This window comes from Malaclemys terrapin, chromosome 13 (genome assembly GCF_027887155.1).
Source record: "Malaclemys terrapin pileata isolate rMalTer1 chromosome 13, rMalTer1.hap1, whole genome shotgun sequence".
In the NCBI taxonomy this organism is placed as follows: Eukaryota; Metazoa; Chordata; order Testudines; family Emydidae; genus Malaclemys; species Malaclemys terrapin.
The window spans coordinates 25,066,532-25,088,601 of NC_071517.1; the positions used below are offsets into that span (position 1 = coordinate 25,066,532).

Below are 22,070 nucleotides of genomic sequence, written 5' to 3' on the forward strand. Positions count from 1 at the left end.
TGCAGGAAGGAAGCCAGTTAGTACCGTTTGGAACACAGAAACCCACAGGGGAAGGGCCTGGACTGTGGGTAAGGCCTGACCAGGCAGCCAGGGGCATGATCCTTTTTTCTTTCCCCTTCTCCCTGACAAAGAGGAATCACTGAACACTGAGAAGGGAGTGGGTAAGCCCTCACTGACTAACCGAATTGCTGAGACTGCTTGAGCAACCCTCCACAGGGAGGGAAGCAGAGTGTTGTGACCATGCCTCAAACTGAGGAGCGCACAGGGGAGGTAGGAAGTGGAGACTGGTCTGGGACACTGCTCACCCTTCCCCCTTGGGCCCTGTGCCCCGCTCCCCTTCCCTCCTCCCCTTGTCTGAGCCAGGAAACACGGAGAAGGAGGAGACTGTAACTTGACTTCCAGGTCCCCAGATAGCTTGACAAGCCTGGCCCTAGGACTTTGGGGGATGTTGAGCCATGGTCTGCTCACCAGCCCTGCTGGCCCCTAAGTGCACCACAGTACACATGGCCAGTCCTTTTTGGGTAGGGTGGCCAGGTGCCTTGTTTTGGACCGGAAAGTCTGGTTGTAAAAGGAACCTGACTGTGTCTGGTCAGATCTACTGACCAGACACCCAAACTCCAGTTACTGCGGGAGGGGAGGCGCCAAGTCATCACTCGTGACAGCCCCTACTTAGCCAGGCCACTTCCTGCCTGCATCGGGCGGCTGCAGCTCCGAGCCACGGCTCCACAGGCAAGTCCCTCCCGACCTGGGCAGAGGTGAGGGAGAGAGGGGAAGAGCAGTGAGTGATGCGGGGAGGGGGAAAGAGGAGCAAACAGGGGTGGGACCTCAGGGGGCAGGTCCTCAAGGGGAAGAGACAGGGAAGGAGAGGTTCCGGCACTCCTGCTGGAGTGTCCAGGTTTTAAATATTACAAAGTTGGCAACCTTATTCTGGGGAGATGATATAGCCAAAAAACTCTACTGTGCCGCAGACAAACCGTCATACAGGCAGTGTTGGTAAAGCCTCTCTAAGACTTTCTGTACGCGTTTGTTGTGCTGTGTTCGGTCATTTATAAAAATAAAGCTGTCATTGAGACAGATAATAACAAACTGATCCAGCGTGTCCTGAAAAATGTCATTGATAAAATGCTGGAAGGTCGTGGAACCATTACACAGACCGAACAGCATGCCCAGGTATTCAAAGCATCCATACTGGTTGTGGAAGACATTTTTCCTCTCAGCTCTTTTTCTCACCCATATCAGTTAAAGACCACCCACAGATATCTAAGTTGGTAAAAAACTGGGCAGAGTGTAATTGGTTTAGGAGTTGAGGAATGAGGGGAAATAGGTAACTCTTCTGAACCATCACCTTGTTGTGGGCCCAGTACACAATGCAGGGCCTTAGGGAACCATCCTACTTTTTAACAAAGAAGACTGTGGCCGCTGTTGGAGAGGTGGATGGCCAGATAAACCCCTTCTGCAGATTTTCCCCCATGGAGCATAGATGTGGCTAAAGGGGATTTGAGTGCCAGCCGGAAAGTGAATTAGGCAGTTGTATTTGTGATGCAGGGTCAGGGTGTCCATGGTTCCCTTGTTGATTATGTCTGCATGGTGATGGTACTTGCAAGGTATTTCAGCGGCAGCCAGTGGGACGGTTGGGAGTGTGCCAAGCTCCCGTCAGCCCATTCCCTTGCAGGAGGGGGTTCCACGGATGATGACATGAGCTCCAGAGGACACCCTTTCTCTCTTGGCCTTGGGAAGGAAGAATTGTTGGCAGTATTGGGAGCAAACAAATGTACTGTCCCTTTTTGCCAACTGATACAGGAGTCATGGGCAGCCAGCCAGGACATTCCCATGATGACCTAAGAGTGGGGGGCCTAAATCAACCCAAACTGATGGGTCTCCCAGTGCTGCTGGAGGGTAAAAACCTCTAAGGGGGTCATCTAGTGGGTGACCAGCCCTAAGACCAAAAGCAACCAATTAATGGTTTCCCCCAGATCCAGGGAATTCTTACACATGGTAGGGATCCCATAGGCCTTAGCCACATCCTGGTCCATAAAATTGCCTGAGACTCCCAAGTCAACCAGAGCCTCCAGGTATACTGCTGGGCTTATCAGGAGTAGGACCTTCAATGGCAGTCAGAGCTGCAACAAGGGTGGGTTTGCAGTTGCTGTTATCTCGATAGAGGTGCATGGAGGTCAAGAGTCTCTGTAGGAGGAAAGGGACCAGCCTGGACCCTCTTATCTGGGCTGGGGATTGGCATTTTCCAACCCCTGTCAGACACAATCCTGAGGTTTGACATCAGTGTTTCTCAGCCTCAGACAGGCATGGGCGGGTCTGGCTAATGTGCATGGGTTCTGGATCCTGGATTGATGTGCACGGTTGAGGGGCTGGGCCACATTTATGGAGCTGCACCAGTTCTTCATGTATTCGTAACGCAGTCCAAGTCGAAACTGATGCTGCTGCACAGCCTCACTCCACTCAGTGTCCGTGGAGAGGTGATGGAATTCAGCCATTGATCGATGTCCTTGCTGTAGCGTTTGCAGCATGGCTTCAGCAGTTCGGGTGTGTTGTCGATCACCGAAGATAACCGGCATGGCCTGAATGAACTGTGCTAGCTGACCCAGGAGGGGCTGGACTGTTCCAAGCAGTGGGAGACCCAAGCCAAGGCCTCCCCAGTGAACAGACTAATGATGAGCCCTACTTGGGCCTGGTGTGTGGGGAACGACAGGGGTATAGCAGAAAAGGGAACCAGCACTGGTTTAGGAAACCTCAGAACTGACTATGAGCACCTTTACATAAGACTGGGACTTTTCAGCTTGGAAAAGAGATGACTAAGAGGGGATATGATAGAGGTCTATAAAATCTTGACTGGTGTGGAGAAAGTAAATAAGGAAGTCTTATTTACTCCTTCTCATAACACAAGAACTAGGGATCACCAAATGAAACTAATAGGCAGCAGGTTTAAAACAAATAAAAGGAAGTATTTTTTCACACAATGCACAGTCAACCTGTGAAACTCATTGCCAGAGGATGTTGTGAAGGCCAAGACTATTACAGAATTAAAAAAAGAACTAGATAAGTTCATGGAGGATAGGTCCATCAATGGCTATTAGCCAGGATGGGCAGGGATGGTGTCCCTAGCCTCTGTTTGCCAGAAGCTGGGAATGGGCAACAGGGGATGGATCACTCGATGATTATCTGTTCTGTTCATTCCCTCTGGAGCACCTGGCATTGGCCACTGTCAGAAGACAGGATACTAGGCTAGATGGACCTTTGATCTGACCCAGTATGGTCGCTCTTATATCTGGGAGTGGGACCTTTGGTTCCCGCAAAGCCAGAGCCAGGGTCACTGGTGATGATCTGTGTTCTGCATCTGCAGGATGGACACCTGCAAGTTCTGTATGGCCACACGCGCTCCTGAGTGGGGTCTATACCAGTGAGATGGGCTCCTACCCTTTGAATTGGGCTGCTTAAACTGTAGCCAACCAGGCCTAGTGACTGAAATGAGAGTTCAGCCTATTGGTTAGAGCTGGATCCAGGGAGGCAGAGTCCAGGAACAAGCTGGGGGTCAGTATCAGAGGGACAGAAGCCAAAATGCCAGAGCAGGAGGGTTCACCAGAGTTATAGGCTGGAGCCCAAGCCAATGATCGAAGCCAGAAGTCAGAAGCTGGAGGGGAACAGAGGCTAGAGCTGAAGTGGGCAGTAGGTGGAGCAGAAGCAGGTTCAGAAACGAGGCTGGAGCAGGGACTGGAACAGAGCAGGGGCAGGGACGACTGGAAGCAGGCGGGAACAGGACTGGAAGCAAGGGCTGCAAGCAGGAGCGGGGCAACCACAGCAGCAGTCGTGGTACGCAATGAGCAGCTGCTGATCTGCTGTGGGTGCCAGTTTTATGAGCAGGGCTGCAGCTACTCTGTCAGTTCCAAGGCAGTGCAGCTGGGCTTCCTGATTGCCCAGCAGTGCAATTAGTTAAGAAGCAGGCCAGGAGTTGGTCTGGCCCCTGACAGGATTTCACCAGGTATCTTTTTGGAGGATTTAGAGTCTACGGTTCCCTCTGAGGCAGTTATATAATAAAACCAGATACAGCCTGCCAACAGCTCATACGCTGGGGTTTCCAGCCACCCATACCCACCTGAAAATTCCATTATACACACCAGAGGGAAAAATCATCACTCATCCCCTACCCCCAAGGACTCCTAACCCTCTCCCGCTTTACCTTGCAGCATGGCGGAGCTGGTGTAGTAGTTGAAAGGCACATTCTTCACCATGTACTCGTCGGCATCTAGCGAAGAGAGTTTGTCTCCGACGAGCACAGATTTCCCAGTGCCGGCATTTCCCACTAGCATGACTGGCCTCCTTCGCTCCAGGAGCCTATCCATAAAGTACCGCACTCGGATGGTTTCACTGGTGGGCACCAGACAAGCCTAAGGGGAGAATGATGGGGACATGCAATGAGCCTCAGTGCACCACCTTTCATCCACGCTCACATGAGGTGGGAGAATACTGATCCAGCTGGAGATATGCGAGGAGGTAGAGTGTCCACAGCAAGCACCAGAGAAGAGCCGGACAGACCTCTGCCTGACAGTAAATTAGACTATCTACACCAGCTAAAGTCTTCAGTAACTAATTAGTTGTCTGGTAGCATCTGTGTGTCCTCAATAAAAGGTATTTCCCTAGGGCTGGTCACAATTTTTCCACAACAACTGTTTTTTGATGGAAAATTGGGGTTTTGACCAAACAAAATTTTTCACTAGAAGTGTCGGCTACTCACAAAAAACAATGATTTTTTGTCAAAAAATACAAACACCCAAAACAGATTTTTTTCAGTTGTCAGCCAACAGCCAAAATATTTCAGTGCCAGCATGGTGCCTCTTGGGTGTTGCAGTTAAGTTGTCCTCATTCTCCTTTATGGACCAGCCTCCCCAGCCAGACTTCATGTCCCATGATGCACTATGAGCACAACTCCCATGATGCACCATCTCCCTTCACCAAGAAAAGACAGGTGTTTCATGGTAGATATAGGTCAACCAGAGAGAGCCCAGCCTATGATGGAGAGTGTGAACATGATGCACCCAAACTACAACTCCCAGGAGGCACCAGGGCAGCATTTCAGAATCAAAATATTTTGGTTTTCACAACTTAAATATTTCTGGTTTATGAACTGATTTTTGACAAAAAAAAATAATTTTTCCATGGAAAAATCTCCATTTTATGACCAACTCTAATTATCCCCTACAGTGCTGATAAGCTGGTGGTGAATTTGTGACCCCTTTGCTGGTTGAAATCAGACATTTGCGCATTCTGCTCTGTTGGCATTCACTAGATGGAATCAGACCACTACATCCCACCTATGTATGTGATTTTCATATTAAAGAACCGAATCAGTCATTAAAATAAGGCCTTGGTTTGCTTGCAGAGAGCAAGTGTGATCTCTCTCTTCTCCACACTACCCCTTCTGGTTTAACTGGTGCCCTGCTTTACATTTCAGACAGGAGTTATCAGGACTGGCACTGCAGAGATGCGTGCAGCTGGAGAGTGGATATCTGACTGGTAATTGAGATGGCACTATGTTTTGCGCACGGCTTTGATTCAGTCCATGGGTGTCTGTCATTGCCCCATTCATCAATCATATTCCAGCGCACTGTAACAAGAGTACCACTTTCTTAATGAACCTTGTCTTCATAATCAAACCCAGGTCACTTAATCACTTTAGAGTGAATGTTTGTGTCTTAGATGGAATGTCACCATTACTAACAAACCTTCATTTTCTCATACCAGTGCTAACAAATCTTATTCGACAGAGACAAAGCACACACCACGCACAGCTATATATTCTTTTGTGGCAATGAAACAAAGATTCACGTACCTGTAATGGCATTTCGGGATCAAATTCAAACTTGGGGATGAGTTTGGACCAAGGTTCAAACTTTTTTGTTTCTGGATCAATGTAAAAGTCGAAGACAGTTCCCTGAGAAGGAAACTTGATGGTCTTGAACTCAGTCACCCACCACTTACTGAATTCTACTCGGTAGTCTACAAGCTGCAAGACAAAATGGACAGCAAAGATGCTAACCTGCAGAAAATCTCTAATGATCGAAAAGGTTATCTACACCATGTCCCCAGCCAGTTTGGAATCATCCCCTGCAGTATATTCTACTAGTCTCTGCCCTGACCATTCACTCGGGACACTATTCCACAGCCTAAGAGTACTTACTGTCAGGAGCTATTTCCTGATGTTAAAACTAATCTTAATTTAATCTCATTACTCCTGTTTATAATCCTAAATAAATCCTCTCTCATGATGGCCATTTTAGATATGCCTTAGATTAGATAGAGAGCTCCATCTGTCAGAATTAATTATGTGTCTCAGATTAACCAGGCCAATTAATTGATCCGGAGTGCGTACATGCCTCCAATAGTAGTTGTGGATGGCTTTCATGTCCCGACCTCCAGCCACGGTTAGCCAAGGCATGCAGATTAAAGTTCTTCCTCAAAAATCACAACAGCCCATTAACTTTTGATTTCTGGATTCTTTCCCCATCACAGCCCTCTGGTATTGAGGAGCCCAGACTGAATGAAGTATTCCAAGTGCAATTGCACCAGACTTCTAGAAAGGGACCATCACCTTTCAGCTCTGATACCTTTGCATTAACCTTTATTTGCTGCTATACCACATTGGAAGCACATATCGAATTTGGTCTCTGCTATATTCCCTATGTCTCTTTCCCCCTCATATCCTACATCATCCACTAGTCGTGACTGTGAAATTTTGGGGAAGGAAGGAGGGTGATTGGACTGGGCACTCAGGAGGTCTACGTTTAGTTGCCTGCTCTTCCACAGATTCACGGGTGAATCTCTTAATCTCTTTGAGTCTGTTCCCCATCTGTACAATGGAGATATTAGCCCTTCTCTTCTTCACAGGGGTGTAGTGAGAAGTTCATTAATGCTTGAGATGCATTCAGAGACTATGGTGATGAAAGACCATGTAAGCAGTGAATGCAACATTACAGCTTGCCCAGATTCTCAGTACATTTCTCATAAGGCTTATTTTTCCCCACATCCACTCGCTGTGCACTCTTGTCCAATACAGCAAGTCAGCTGGGACTGCCAACTCATTTCATGTATGCCACTAAAGCTCCAGAAGAAAGCCAGGATTTTCACCAACTGCTGCATTTCAACTGGTGCCCTCTGTGAAAGGCTCCATGGGGCTTTGCTATCCTGAAGCAGCCACTCCCTTAACAGTAGGCCAGAGTATTCTTAAAACACACCATTATTATCCAGGATTCTGCAGTCTGGTGCTGCTCACAGAAGCAAAAATCACTAATGCCTCATTTCCCTGTTGCTATAATTCTTCAGCAGTGGCTGTAGTAGCCTTCAATGGGGGTGGAAGTGCATCACTGCTAAAAGCTTTCTCACTAGGGCGCCCTCACCACTGCACAGGAGAGCTGCTTCCAGCTGCATCGTAATGTGTCATCCACCCTCCCTAATATGCCATTTAACCGGAGCAATTTGGTCCCAACCCACACTGCCAGAGCGATGTTAAATTTGAGCTGCTTCCTTAATAAAACCCCACATGGAATTTTACTAATTTCAGAGCCTTTACCTTGAAATGGAAAATCTATCAACTGTTTTCCTACAGGGAGCCCACTCCCTTCCAGTGAGCACATCAGAGTGGAAAGGCTCTAAAGATTGTTTATCCTGACATTTTTGCAGCAAAAGGTCAGAGTGAAGGGCACCGTCAATGGAGAGCAATAGACAGATTTTATATTGGATCATTTTTCACCAGGCTCTTGTTCAGCCTGCTGTACCCTTGGCTCCCCTGCTCTGACATTTACAGAAGCACGGCCAGCATCAAAAGCAAAATCTTGGGGAGAGATTCTGTGGCTGCAGAGGGCTTCTATTGCACCTGGTGCAATCTGCTAAAGCACACCCTCCAGTCCCAACCACATGTTCAGCACACACAGCAGGTGTGTCCACACCACCACTGTGATTGCAGCACGTGCAGACATTCCAGCTGGCTGTGAACTAGCTAGGTCAAAGCTAGCTTGAGTAATAATAGTGGTGAAGCTATGGCAATGTGGGCAGCCATTGCTTGGGCACCCAGGTCCTGGGTAGGCCCTGGGCCAGGATAGTCCATGCAGCTGCCTAAGCTTCACAGCTTTACTAGCTCAAAGCTAGCTCGGATATGTCTACGTGTGCTGCAGTCACACCTCCCAGTGGTAGCCTATGCCAGAGACCACATTTTGATCTAAGAATCTCTATGACAGCTGTGCTGCTCTGTGGCAACACAGATCACAGGACAAATCCCAAGAGAGCGGGAGACAAAGCACTGTGGGTTGAAGGGATTGGGTAACTCCCGGAGGAGATCAGGCCAATCCAGAGTCTGACCAGCTTTAGGAAATGCTGCAAAACCTTGCTCTTTGAAAAGTCTTTTCCACCATAAAACAACACACACACAGTCACCCCCTTTGACCTCCAAAGCCCAGTACTGAACCATTCCTTCCACTCCCCAAACGACAACACTGACCCCCACTTCCACACAGTAAATCCCAACACTGGCCCCACTTCTACCTCCAAGCCCAACCACTGACCCCTCAACCCAATCAACCCCAACACTGACTGCCCTTCTACCCAAACAACACCCTCCTCAAAAAAATCACCCTACCCCAAGCAGAGTTTTTACCCCTAAGAAGTGAGAAGTGCCAGGGGCTCCATGAAAGCCACTAAGAACTTTGCTATTGCTATCACTTGTAAGTGGAAGGCACCCAGATACTCTGGTGATGGGTGGCAGTACCAAACCCTAACAGCTGCATGGATGGTACAACAGGGGAGCAGGCAGAGACGGAGCGGAGGTGAGCTGGGGCACTTTTTCTCCATGCCACGGAGTCGGCGCCTATGATGGCTAGCGCCAGAATGCCGCCCCTAGAAATGTGCCGCCCCAAGCACCTGCTTGTTTTGCTGGCGCCTAGAGCTGGCCCTGCGCTGTTTCCAGTAGCTGCTTGAGGTAAGCGCTGCCCAGAGCCTGCACCCCTGAGCCTCTCCCCATGCCCCAACCCCCTGCCCAAGCCCTGACCCCCCTCTCGCCCTCCAAACCCCTGGATCCCAGCCCAGAGCACCCTCCTGCACCCCAAATCCTTCATCTCCAGCCCCACCCCAGAGCCCACATCCCCAGCCGGAGCCCACCCCCGCACCCCACTCCCCCACCCCAGCCCGGAGCCCCCTCCTGCACCCTGAACTCCTCATTTCTGACCCCACCCTGAAGCCTGCACCCCCAACCCTCACCCCCTCCTGCACCCCAACCCCAATTTTGTGAGCATTAATGGCCCGCCATACAATTTCTATTCCCAGATGTGACCCTCGGGCCAAAAAGTTTGCTCACCCCTGATTTAAGCACTTTAAGAACAACCATATTTTCAAAAAGAACAGGAGTACTTGTGGCACCTTAGAGACTAACAAATTTGAGCATAAGCTTTCGTGGGCTACAGCCCACTTCTTCGGATGCATAGAATGGAACATATATTGAGGAGATATATATACACATACAGAGAGCATGAAAAGGTGGAAGTTGTCTTACCAACTCTGAGAGGCCAATTAAGTGAGAGAAAAAAACAGACCTGCTGGTTGCAATTTTGCAACAGAAAAGCTTCAAAAACAGACTCCAACGAGAAACTGCTGAGCTGGAATTGATATGCAAACTAGATACCATCAGCTTAGGCTTGAATAGGGACTGGGAATGGCTGAGCCATTACAAACATTGAATCTATCTCCCCTTGTAAGTATTCTCACACTTCTTATCAAACTGTCTGTACTTCAGTCAACTTACTGTTGCAGAATAAAATGTTTGTACATAAGTTAATGTCTCTCTCATCTTTGTTGCTTTAATCCTTGACCCTTCTGCTCTTATACTGTCTCTTGTGTAATGATGCCTTTCACAAACTACCGTGTTTTCTCTGTAAACAAGGTAGAGAAACAGCACCGCTCATTGCTCCAGAGGTTTCTATCCCATTGACAATTGTATTCTAGCCCCAGGAACGCAAGACTATACTAGAGAATCACACTGAAAAAGTATAATAATAATCAGAATAATAAAAGAGGTTACTGTCTAAATGGGATACTACATTAATGAGCCCTACACTTATAGCTCTCATCTTACCTGATCCTGGAACATTGCCCCACCAAAGGCCCAGACAGCAGCAAACACAAAGTAGAGCTCATAGAGTTCCTTGGGGCAGTCTGGAGGAGTGTTCTCCGGAGTTAGGAGACACTCAAGGAGGTAACACAACATCTGAACCATACTCTGTTCGGGAACTGGAATAATCTTCTTAAATCTAAGGGAGGAATTTGAAAGCATATGAAGTATAATTGGATTCAGCATGATGGTCATTAGCAATACAGAGAAATGTGCATATAAATCCTCTTTCAGAACATTAACATTTTACTTTTCTGCAGTGTGTATCTTCCTTATGCAGGGATACAGCGAGAAATAAAACACCAGCTTTTATCCCTAGACCTGGAAGCGCAGGCACGTACACAAGTAATAACAGTAATAAGAAGTTTCAGACATTTAAAAACTTTGATCCTCTTGAAAGTAGTAAAATGGGAGACTCGCTAAGGGCAATGATTTCCTGTGAACACGATGAGTTACGAGCGGTCAAATAGAGGCGTCATAAAATAAACCCTTTCATCTCACTGTTTTAAACCAACTTAGGAATTCTGTAAATGTAGCTGAACTAATATTGTGGCTGGCGGGATAACACTGAAGTCTTCCATAAAATAATTATAGTTATTTGAAAGGCTGGTCCTACGATTTCTGAATTAAGCAATCTACAAAAATACCTGGTTTACAACTGTTGGCAGCTAATCCCTGCGATTTCATGCTCTGTCACAAACCTCAGGAAACAGAGTGAGGACCATCCTACGTGTTGTGCTGCTGATGGCTATAATCAGATTGGTCACACAGGCAGCAATCTTGTTGCAAAACTCCTTTCATTACAAATCCCCATTTTCACTAACTCAGGCCTTTCTGCATATCTGCCTTTTGGGCTGACATTTCCCATGCCTGGTCTCTGCTCCAATGTGCATGTCTTTCTGCCAGGACTCTTGTTCATGTATAAGGACTGGGGTGGAAGATTGCAAGAAGCTGTGTCCCGATGCTGTTCACTAAGTGGACAAGTTTCAGAGTAACAGCCGTGTTAGTCTGTATCCGCAAAAAGAAGAACAGGAGTACTTGTGGCACCTTAGAGACTAACAAATTTATTAGAGCATAAGCTTTCGTGGACTACAGCCCACTTCTTCGGATGCATATAGAATGGAACATATAATGAGGAGATATATATACACACATACAGAGAGCATAAACAGGTGGGAGTTGTCTGACCAACTCTGAGAGGCCAATTAATTAAGAGAAAAAAAAAAACTTTTGAAGTGATAATCAAGCTAGCCGAGTACAGACAGTGTGATAAGAAGTGTGAGAATACTTACAAGGGGAGATAGAGTCAACGTTTGTAATGGCTCAGCCATTCCCAGTCCTTATTCAAACCGGAGTTGATTGTGTCTAGTTTGCATATCAATTCTAGCTCAAAATACTCAAAAACCAGTGGGAGAACACTTTAACCTGTCTGGTCATTCAGTGACAGACCTGCGGGTGGCTATATTACAACAGAAAAACTTCAAAAACAGACTCCAAAGAGAGACTGCAGAGCTAGAATTGATATGCAAACTAGACACAATCAACTCCGGTTTGAATAAGGACTGGGAATGGCTGAGCCATTACAAACGTTGACTCTATCTCCCCTTGTAAGTACTCTCACACTTCTTATCACACTGTCTGTACTCGGCTAGCTTGATTATCACTTCAAAAGGTTTTTTTTTTTTTCTCTTAATTAATTGGCCTCTCAGAGTTGGTAAGACAACTCCCACCTGTTTATGCTCTCTGTATGTGTGTATATATATCTCCTCATTATATGTTCCATTCTATATGCATCCGAAGAAGTGGGCTGTAGTCCACGAAAGCTTATGCTCTAATAAATTTGTTAGTCTCTAAGGTGCCACAAGTACTCCTGTTCTTCTTTTTACTAAGTGGACAGAGGAAGTGCCCTCAGAGCCATTCTTCAGAGCTGCACAGCTGACATCCTGAGCCTCTTGGCTGTCCAGATCATCCTTCTCCATGGCAGTTGAGTAAGCTCAGCCTCATGGAGGCTCTGCGCAGGCATAACAGTTAATAAAATGGGGTCCCACAGGCCTCATCATTGATTACTGCTGCCAGAGCCTATAAGCCAATTGGACATCAAAAGGATAACAATCTAACCTGGCCAATGAGGCAGCTTAATGATTCACTGAAACCCTTATTTATAGCAAAGGAAAAACTACCACTATTGATTTAACTGGTGCCCAGCAGTGAACTGTGCCAGACTGGAAAGGGACGCAGACACAATTTGCTCTGCAGCTGTCATGAAAAGAATCATAGAATATCAGGGTTGGAAGGGACCTCAGGAGGTCATCTAGTCCAACCCCCTGCTCAAAGCAGGACCAATCCCCAGACAGATTTTTGCCCTAGATCCCTAAATGGCCCCCTCAAGGATTGAGCTCACAACCCTGGGTTTAGTGGGCCAATGCTCAAACCACGTAGAAAAGAACTGGTGTGGGAGAGATCTCAACCCTTCTCATCAGGGAGGTTCCCCGGTGACAGCTAGAGGCCGGTTACAGCTGAACTATATAGTCCAAGAGGGCATGAGCAGCGCCTGAGGAGGGAGAGGGTGACATGTCCCTCAACTTTACTTCTTAGAGGCCAAAAACCTTTCCCCCAAGCAGCTGTTTGAAATCCACATTGTTGAGTGAAGCGCTTTGACCCAACTGACTTAACCTTTTTTACATTCTTTCCTGTTCCCTCTCCAACTGACAGATAATTGGCTCGTGCATCATACAACATCCCAGCATGCCCTGCACTAGTGAGCCCACACTTACTACTTAATGTCAAATTACAATTAAGTGAAACCTGGGCTGCAGCCAAGCAAGGGTGTGAATTTGGAAGCCAGCATCCGCTCCTCCTTTCCCACAAACACTACACTGAAGGAAAGCCAATACTGCTCTGTCAACGGGGCCTTTCAGAGGCAGGGCAGAAATTTGCTTGGCAGTGGCCCAGGCAGCTGCATCACCCAGCAGAGCCACAACATGGTGGATAGTATCAGAGGGTAGCCGTGTTAGTCTGGATCTGTAAAAAGCAACAGAGAGTCCTGTGGCACCTTTAAGACTAACAGATGTATTGGAGCATAAGCTTTCGTGGGTGAATGTCCACTTCATCTGTTAGTCTTCAAGGTGCCACAGGACTCTCTGTTGCTTTTAACATGGTGGATGTCGCTCACATACACGTTACGTCCCGTTATACTGTACCTAGTTCTAAGAGTGTCCAGGCAAAGCGGCAGGTATTTGTCAAACAAGATGGTCAGATTAGCTCGTTCTGACTGGATTTCTCGTCTGTCGATCCAGCTGCTCACGGGGGGATTCCAGCCCAAGTCTGCTGGGTTGATGTACAGAATGCCTAGAGACACAGTGCAAGAGAGAGAGATACAGCAAGGACATGGCGGAGACTGGTACCTTTCACCATAAGAACTGTTCATCTTCCCTCACTAAGATCATAGTTTAATAAGTACAGCAGTGTACCACGCTGCACAGCCTGTTGCTCTTACACAATTGTAATTTAGTCCAGATTTTTAAAGGTGTTTAGGTGCCTAACACCTATTGAAATCAGGCCCTTTTCTCTTGGGCTTCAGCTCCCATCCATAGACAGGGGAGAACAATTCTTCCATTCTCCCACACTGTCTCTGCCTTGGCTATTTCAGCTGTAAGCTCTCCTGAACAGGAACCGTCTCTCACTCTGTTTGCACAGTGCCCCGATCTCAACTGAGCCCTCTATGCACTACCCTCATCACCACCTTCGTCGTCAGCCGTTCACCAGTGAGTGCTGGGTTTCTAGGTTCTGCTGCCCACTTCTCGGTCACATGCCCTGTCATCCAGTGGCACTGTGAATTAAGGCTGCCACTTTCAAAAGACCTAAGGAAGTTGGGCACTGAATGCCAGTGGGAGTCAGGTGCCAAACTCCCCTGAGCCCTCTGAAAATCTCAACCCTAAGCTTCACTTTGTGCGAGTGGAAAGGGAATGCCCACTTATTCCCCCTTGACCTACCTGCTCTGGATACAGTGGCTGGAGTTGCTGTGCGTAGATGACTGATCTCAAAGAGCAGCCTCATGGTTGGGTTAAGGGGAATTCTTTCATTGCTTGCTAGTGTCAGCACCTGCAAAAGACAGACACATTCAGAATATAAGCCTCATGGCAGCAGCATTCCTCAATCCTGCTGGTGAGAATTGTTCATTCCCGTGTTATCGCCATATTACTCAGGCATGGTCTTGCTGACACGACCTCGGCACTGCTTGGTTAGGATTTCATCCAGCTCCTCAGTGTGATGCGTATGCAAAGGAAGCCATGTCCTTCCATTTTGCTCGCTTACTGTGCAAACCCTTCTAGTCAGTCCTCAGATATCAGGGATATCCCACCTCCAGTTTAGTGAAGAGGATTTCAGGAAGTCTCCACGACTCCCCAAGATACACAAACTTCCTCACATACATTCTAGGATATGTTGTTTTGTGGTTATATCCTTCAAGCCTTCTATTCTACAAGAGCAGGAAAATGACAACCTGGGGGGACCTCACACTCTCCCTACAACAACACACCTGGAAACACCTGAGGAATAAAGACTGAACAGGGGGAAAGATGGTCCCAGGCTAAAGGGATTTCTAGCCTGTGTATAAAAACCTGGGAAACCCAAGCTGCAAAAATAAGGCCTTAAAAATCTGCCAGCCTGTTTATCACTCAGGGTGAGGAGTATGCTAAACTCCGTTTGCAGTTTTGTTTATTTACTAGGTAATCTGCTTTGATCTGTTTGCTATCACTTATAATCACTTAAAATCTATCCTTTTGTAGTCAATAAACTTATTTTATGCTTTAATCCAAACCAGTGTGCATTTGACTAAGGTATCTGGATAAATTCCCTGTAAGCTGCATGGCCGTGGAGCAGGCTATCAAGGGCCATGCAGGCGGGGAGAGGCACCCCTCCTCGGCCCAGCCCAGCCCCACTGGAGCTGCTGGGAGAGGAGCCCCACGACCAGACCAGCCTAGCCGCCGGGAAGAGGAGCCCCTCCCCCGGCCTGGCCTGACCTGGTCCAGGCCCGTTCCGGCCCTGCCGGAAGTTGCCAAGGAGAGGAGCCCCTCCCCTCCCCCGGCCCAACCCAGCCCAGTCCAGCCCTGCCAGAGCTACCACAGCCGGGGAGAGGCACTTCTCCCCAGCCCCGAGCTGCTGCACCGAGAGAGGGCTGGGGGGAGTCCTCTCTCTCTGCCGCAGCCCTGGGGCAGCCTGCACCCTAAGCCCCTCATCACCAGTCCCACCCCAGAGCCAGCACCCCAACCCTCTGCCCCAGCCCTGAGCCCCCTCCTGCACCCTGAACCCCTCAACCCCAGTTCCACCCCAGAGCCTTCACCCCTAGCCGGAGCTCTCGTCCCCCGGAACATCAACCTCAGCCCCAGCCCTGAGCCCCCTCCCACACTCCAAACCGCTCGACCTCACCCTCGCCACACATCACCTCCATATTGGTGCACATAACAAAATTAATTCCTCATATGGATGTAAAAAATTAGAGGGAACACTGATGTCTGAGGAAAATCTCAGCTTGATTACCACAAGTGTGCATGGTCCTCTTCACACTGAGGGAAAAGCAGACCGGGTGTTAAACCCATATACTGGCCAGATTTGACCAGGGCAGGACAGTACTGCTCAGAGGTCCTAGGCTGGGAGGCTGGTAGCTAGAGAGCCTGGATGTGACTGCAGCTGGGTGTGTCCCTACCTGTGTGAATGCTGGTGAAAATGCAAGCTTGGAGGGTTTTGCAACTTGTCACAGCAGCACAGTGAATGGGATCCCAGGCTGGTGGGTCAGAGGGCTCAGTGGTACCCACGTTCCAGGTGGCAGCCTGTGGGAAACCCATCACAGCGGGATCCCCCCATGATGTCATTTTCCCCCTTTTATATCTTCTTCCCATTTGCTAGAAAGCTCTTGTGCTGTGACCTGGGTCAAACAGTTCCCATTGTGTAGTGCTCTCTCTGAGAGGTTTCTATTGTACACAGTTCCTGGGATAATTCCTGTGCATTTCCTCAATAAGCCATTAACATTGTTTGACCTTTTTACTGTTGTACCTGAAAGGCTGCTTGTGGGTGTTTTCAACCTCACAACATGTTTCAGTAACACATACATAGCCCAACTTTGTAACTTCACATACAATGATAGCACATACAATCCACGGAGATATTAATGTCTAGCAGATCAAGACTTTTAGAATGATTCTCCACAAGGCATTCTTTGTACAAAACATATCCTAATTACATGACAGTGGTGAATATTGGGGTGCCAGGATGTCACAATAACAGAAACATGGTGGAATAGTAGTCATGCCTGGAGTACAGGGATTGAAGAGTATGTGCTGTTCAGGAAAGACAGAAATAAAGGTAAAGGTGGTGGAGTAGCATTGTATATTAATGGTGAGATAGACTGTAAAGAGATTAGAAATGATGTAGTGGGTGAAATGGAATCTGTTTAGGTCAAAATCACTTTGGGGAAGAAAGGTAACAGAGGCTCCACTGGAATAGTGCTTGAGGTACGCTACAAATCCCCTGAATCTAATTTGAATATGGATAGAGACCTCTTTAATATTTTAATTAAACAAATACTACTGGAAATTATGTAATTATGGGAGACTTCAATTTCCCAGATACAGATTGGAGGACAAGTGCTACTAATAATGGTCAGGACCAGATATTCCTGGATGTGATAGTTGAAAAATTTCTTCACCAAACAGTCACCAAACCAACAAGAGGCAATGCCATTTTAAATTTAGTATTGGTAAGTAGTGACAACCTCATCCAAGAGCTGTTTGTAGAGGACAACCTTGGTTCGAGTGATCATAAGCTAATTCAGTTTAAATGAAATGGGAGGATAAACAAAAATAGATCTGCAATTAAAGTCCTTGATTTCAAAAGTGCAAACTTTATAAAATTAAGGGAAGTAGTTAGGGAAGTGGACTGAAGAACTCAAGGATCTGAATGTGGAGCAGGCTTGGAATTATTTTAAGTAAAAGTTGCAGAAACTATCTGAAGCCTGCATCCTGAGCAAGGGGGAAAAATGCATAGAGAAGGGTTGCAGACCAAGCTGGATGAAGCATCTCAAGCAGGTGATTAAGAGAAAGCAGAAAGCCTACAAGGAATGGAAGGTAGGATGGATCAGCAAGGAAAGCTACCTCTTGGAGGTTAGAAAGTATAGGTACAAAGTGAGAACTGCCAAAAGCCAAGTAGAGCTGGACTTTGAAAAGGAAATTAAAACCAATAGTAAAAGGATCTAAAGCCCTTCTGGCCTTAAAGTCTATGAGTCTATGAGATTTCAATGTACTGACTGCAGCAGAACGTTACCGGCACCACTCCAATTCAATAACATGTTCCTGAAAATTAATGCTTTGTGCTGTTTTCCAGATGTAACATTTTCTTTGCATGATGATGTTTGTTTTTATTTGAAGAAACACAGTAACAACTCTTTCGTACTCTGAGCTATTGTCTCAACCTATGTATTTCTCCTATGGGTTTATCAAAGAATATCTATTACCTTATTATCATCCATGACAGTATTAAGAGACTCAATCCACATTGGATCAATATCACCATCCAGCACCATCCACTTGGGACCATCATGTGTGACATTGGCCAGCTCTCGCATGATTGATGAAAACAGTCCTAGAAAGATGACACACACTCCTTTATGATCACGGAATCTGCAACTTGCCCAACCAGTTTTCTGCAACATCCTTCTTAAATGCCAAAATAAAATCTCAGTGCATTTTATGATTCAAGTAATAAAAAAACATGTAAATGGATATCAGGCTAATCTGCTTTGGGGGGAAACGAATGTTATCAGTTAATATCAATGAAAAAGATGGCAGGCCAGCGTTCAACTCATTACTATTGGGGAGTGTTGAGGGCAAGAAAACAGTGACTAGTGGGTACTGTACAATAACAGGGAAAGGAGGAAGTATATTAAACAATATAAAGGTTTGGAAAACTGTTTGAATATAACTTGGAATTTCTTATAACTGCTTCCTCAGCTGGAAGTACTGCCAGGGAACTCAAGGTGCATTAAGCATTGGGTCATGGCTTTGAATTAGAGAGACGGGGGATGAGAACAAGAACAGAATGAGTAAACGACAGAACCACATGCTAGTGAAATCAAGGAGACTGAGGAAATAAAATGTCTCAGGGGAAGCAAATAATTAATGATAAGAAGAACAAGAATGCTGGGAATATAGCAGCAATGCTGTAGAACAGAACAAAATGCCTCAAAACTATCATTTGTCAGTGCACAAATACTTTCACATTAAAATACCAAGAGAGACTTCGGGCTGCATGAAAAGTATCAGGCAAGCAGAAAAAATGTCTCTCTTTTGGCAAATCCTCAAAACTGTGGCTTTTGCCCAGGGTGAGTATTTTCTTGCACAATCCAGAGTAGAGGAACTGGAGGCAGGCAAAAACCAAAAAGGAGGAAGAAAAGGGTCTGAGATGGAACTGGAGTTCTTGGAGAAGATTGTCAGTACAGAGCCCTCTGCTCTTGGAACACACCTACACATTGCACCAAAGCCAGAAACCACTGGAAAGCTTTGCTCCTTGATTATGTCCCAAGCCAGGGAGAGTAACAGAGAGCTATAATGTCTAAAGGAGGTGTGGCTGCCATGCACACTCAGTTTATTCCACTTCCTCCCAATCCAACATGGACTCCAAAAGCATGGAGATGGGAGTTGAGAATGTCCATCTGCTCTGGCACTCTGCTCCAACACAGAGGTGGGTTTGAGGTAAGACAACTTACACAATGGTTGCTGGGTGGCTCCCTGGAAGAAGGCATCAGATTTTGAGCTCAGGCCAAGAGAATAACGCTTCATAAAGTACAAGCTGAACTCCTGCTATGCACAAATTCCACCACAGGGACATTATGGACGCATGCTCCAGAAACTGCCTCAGACTGAGTTGTATTTGTTCTGATACCATTGGGGATGGAGACACATAGCATCTCTCAATGCAGATCTCAATCCATTATGACAGCGGTTGAGAAGAAACCACCCCTCCACTAACCTTGTCTCTATATGCCATAAACTGGAGAGAGAGGGAAATCAACAGACAAGTTTGGTTGTACTAAGAGTCCTTTTAAAGTCCTATTAAGGGACCTTTTAGTAGGCAATGTGTGAAACTTGCCCTCCCCTAGCAATGAATGTAATTTAGGGAAGAAAACAGGCAAACAGTCCTGATTCAGAAGAAAATCAGTGACTGAGTGGGGGTCAATTTAGCATGAGAATGTAGGCTTTTGTTAGGCTGTGCAGGAGCTCTCTGACTCTCCTCACTGATGTTATGGCTACAAGAAACACAGTTGTCAGGGACAGCTGATGAAAAAAACATTGCAGCAGGGAGTCCCTAAGCCTGGGTAGAATGAGGACGAGCTCCCACAAAAGCACTGGCTCAGGAAACATCAGCCAGCCCCTTTACAATGTCCCTAAAAGCAGAGGCCCCTTGAATTGGAATGTGATTTGCAGCTCTGTCTGGCTTGGGCTCACTCCAGGCACTGTTTGACAAAAGCTAGCCCTGGCTTTCACTCAGGTCAGACTCCACAGCCTCCTCTGTGACCCGCACTTTGTTTCTGTCACTTGTGATTTAAGGTCTGGAGTTACGATCAGATGAAATTGGCACTGTAGGGGGTCAAAGGCAGAATATGTTCTAGGGATGAATGGGCAGTTTATCTTTTGGAAGGAGGATAGCTGGGTATGTTTTATTGGCAGCCTCTTCCTTCGCCTTCCTCTGTTTAAGGGATCAGGGCATAGGCAGTGTGGCCTAGTGGTCACAACTGGGCTGAGGTTTGCCCACCAGGGCCGGTAGTCACGGGCAGGGGTTGGAGGGATCGCAAGGGCCCGGTTCTGTAAGCAGAAGTCAGGGTTAGAGTCAGGCCAGGGTTGGAAACCAGAGATCAGAGGCAGTACTACATTAGTACTGAGAGGTAGGAGTCAGGATCAGAGTCAGAGGCCAGAGATCAAGCAAAGTCTGGCGCTGCAGCAGGCCAAAGTCTGTGTGGTTGCCCAGACAACTTCCTAGGCCAACCCCTGGGGTTAAATAGGGTACTTGGCCAATCAGTAACTGCAAGGTACCATCACTCTAGGTCGCTTGGGCAGTACAGGTCTGTCGCATCTTAGGCACATTTAACATGTGCGATTTCAGCAAAACAAAAACCAAAAAAAAGAGAAAAATAACAATTTAAATACTGTTTCTGTAGTGCGGGTGATTCCGCCCGCCATTACACTCAATGTAATTTTGACTATACACGATTTTCGCTTTAGGCGCTGACTGCGGAACGTAACCCCAGCATAAGATGAGACAGACCTGTACTTCCTGCAGCACTTACTTCCACAGTACTCCTTGGCTGTGCCTCTGCATGGCCTCCCAGTGGCACTGAGGGACTCTTAGCCATCACAGGCTCTACAGATATGGGTTCTAATCCCCAGGGCCTTACACTCTACACCTCCCAAACTACAATCACCATTAAAAACTAGCACCAATGTACATAACAAAAAATAATTGTCTTAATTTAAGCTTCACGCAGCCTTTTAGCAAATTTTTAACTTGTGCCTAATACCCAGGGCCTTACACTCTACACCTCCCAAACTACAATCACCATTAAAAACTAGCACCAATTTACATAACAAAAAATAATTGTCTTAATTTAAGCTTCACGCAGCCTTTTAGCAAATTTTTAACTTGTGCCTGTTTTCCCTAGACCCTGGGAAGATGTGTCTCTCTTACCGTTAGCCAGTAAAGAGAGCATGTGGCAAGCAGAAGTAATTTCTGAGGCCGGGGAAACCTTTCCATCAGTGCTGTTGTGGCTGTGCTATTAATGGTGAGAACATGGTGAAATGTGTGCACGGAGAAGGTGAGATGGAGTGGAACATGGTACCCAGCTCATTCTCACCATAGTTACATCATTCCTGGTTTGAAAGTACTCAGCGCTTTCTAGTTCAGCCAATCATTAGCAGCAGCCTGTCCAGGTTAGGAACTTCGAGTCTCTTGTATATGGGCAGGACAGCTGATTCTTAGGGTAGCTAGGTTAAAACAAGATTTATTCCAGAGCAATCCTCATCTGAAAGTCAGACTGGCTAAAGAATCCCATGTGCCCCATCAGCAATAAAGCATTAATACACTGTAGATGTTAGATGTGTGTTTGTGCTTTGAGATCTACGGAAAACCACCACAGAAGAGCAATTATTACTGTTGTGTTTAGAAAGATTACAGAAATACCCTTCCTAGTCAGTGGTTTATGTGAAAACACACCTACCATCTTTCCATTCTCTTGTGGCTGGGTTGATGATGCCAAAAAGTTCGTCATTGGTGACTGCTTTGGGGTTGAGGTCTGTCCAGACAGGACGTCGTTTCATTATCTGGTAAGTCTTATTCAGAGATTTCAGTACCTGAGATTTGCCAGTGCCAGCATTACCCACCACAAAGACAGAGTGCCGCACAGCCAGCAACTCCTCCAGCTGCACCACCTGCAAGAGAAATCAACTAGAAAGCCCACCAAATTTCAGACCAAATTAACAACCGAAAGTCCTGCTTTACTGAGCAGCCACAAAGGACTATTAAGGCAGTTGCTCTCATAACAGTGTCTTATTGCAAAGTGGAACAGAATCATTGCATTATTGTTAAGGATACAATTTAGTCATGGAGGTCACAAAAATCACAGATTCCACATCTTTACCGGACCTCCGTGACTTCTTTGGCTTCAGCTGTCAGGAGCCACAGTTGGGGCCAGAGCAGGGGCTGCGTGCCCCGCCTTCCAGCTTCGGCTGGGCTGTGCCCCCACCCAGTGGTGGTGGGCTTGGATTGTCAGCTCCCCCCCACCTCCCGCAGCAAGGCTCAGGCTGTCAGTACCCCGCACCCCTGGGGCTCCAGCAGTCATTCCTTCCCCCATACCCAGTCA

The 22,070-nt window shown here is 46.9% G+C and overlaps 1 protein-coding gene across 1 annotated transcript in view; it reads right to left on the minus strand.

The window, feature by feature from the left end:
* Positions 1-22,070, minus strand: part of DNAH9 (dynein axonemal heavy chain 9) — a 404,651-nt gene that overhangs the window by 269,213 nt on the left and 113,368 nt on the right. Inside the window, exons 32-38 of the mRNA XM_054048023.1 lie at positions 21,429-21,639; positions 17,673-17,800; positions 14,158-14,266; positions 13,366-13,513; positions 10,130-10,304; positions 5,843-6,016; positions 4,193-4,400 (exon numbers count right to left, since the gene is read on the minus strand). Coding sequence (XP_053903998.1) covers positions 4,193-4,400; positions 5,843-6,016; positions 10,130-10,304; positions 13,366-13,513; positions 14,158-14,266; positions 17,673-17,800; positions 21,429-21,639 — 1,153 coding nt within the window. The remainder of the gene's footprint in view (positions 1-4,192; positions 4,401-5,842; positions 6,017-10,129; positions 10,305-13,365; positions 13,514-14,157; positions 14,267-17,672; positions 17,801-21,428; positions 21,640-22,070) is intronic.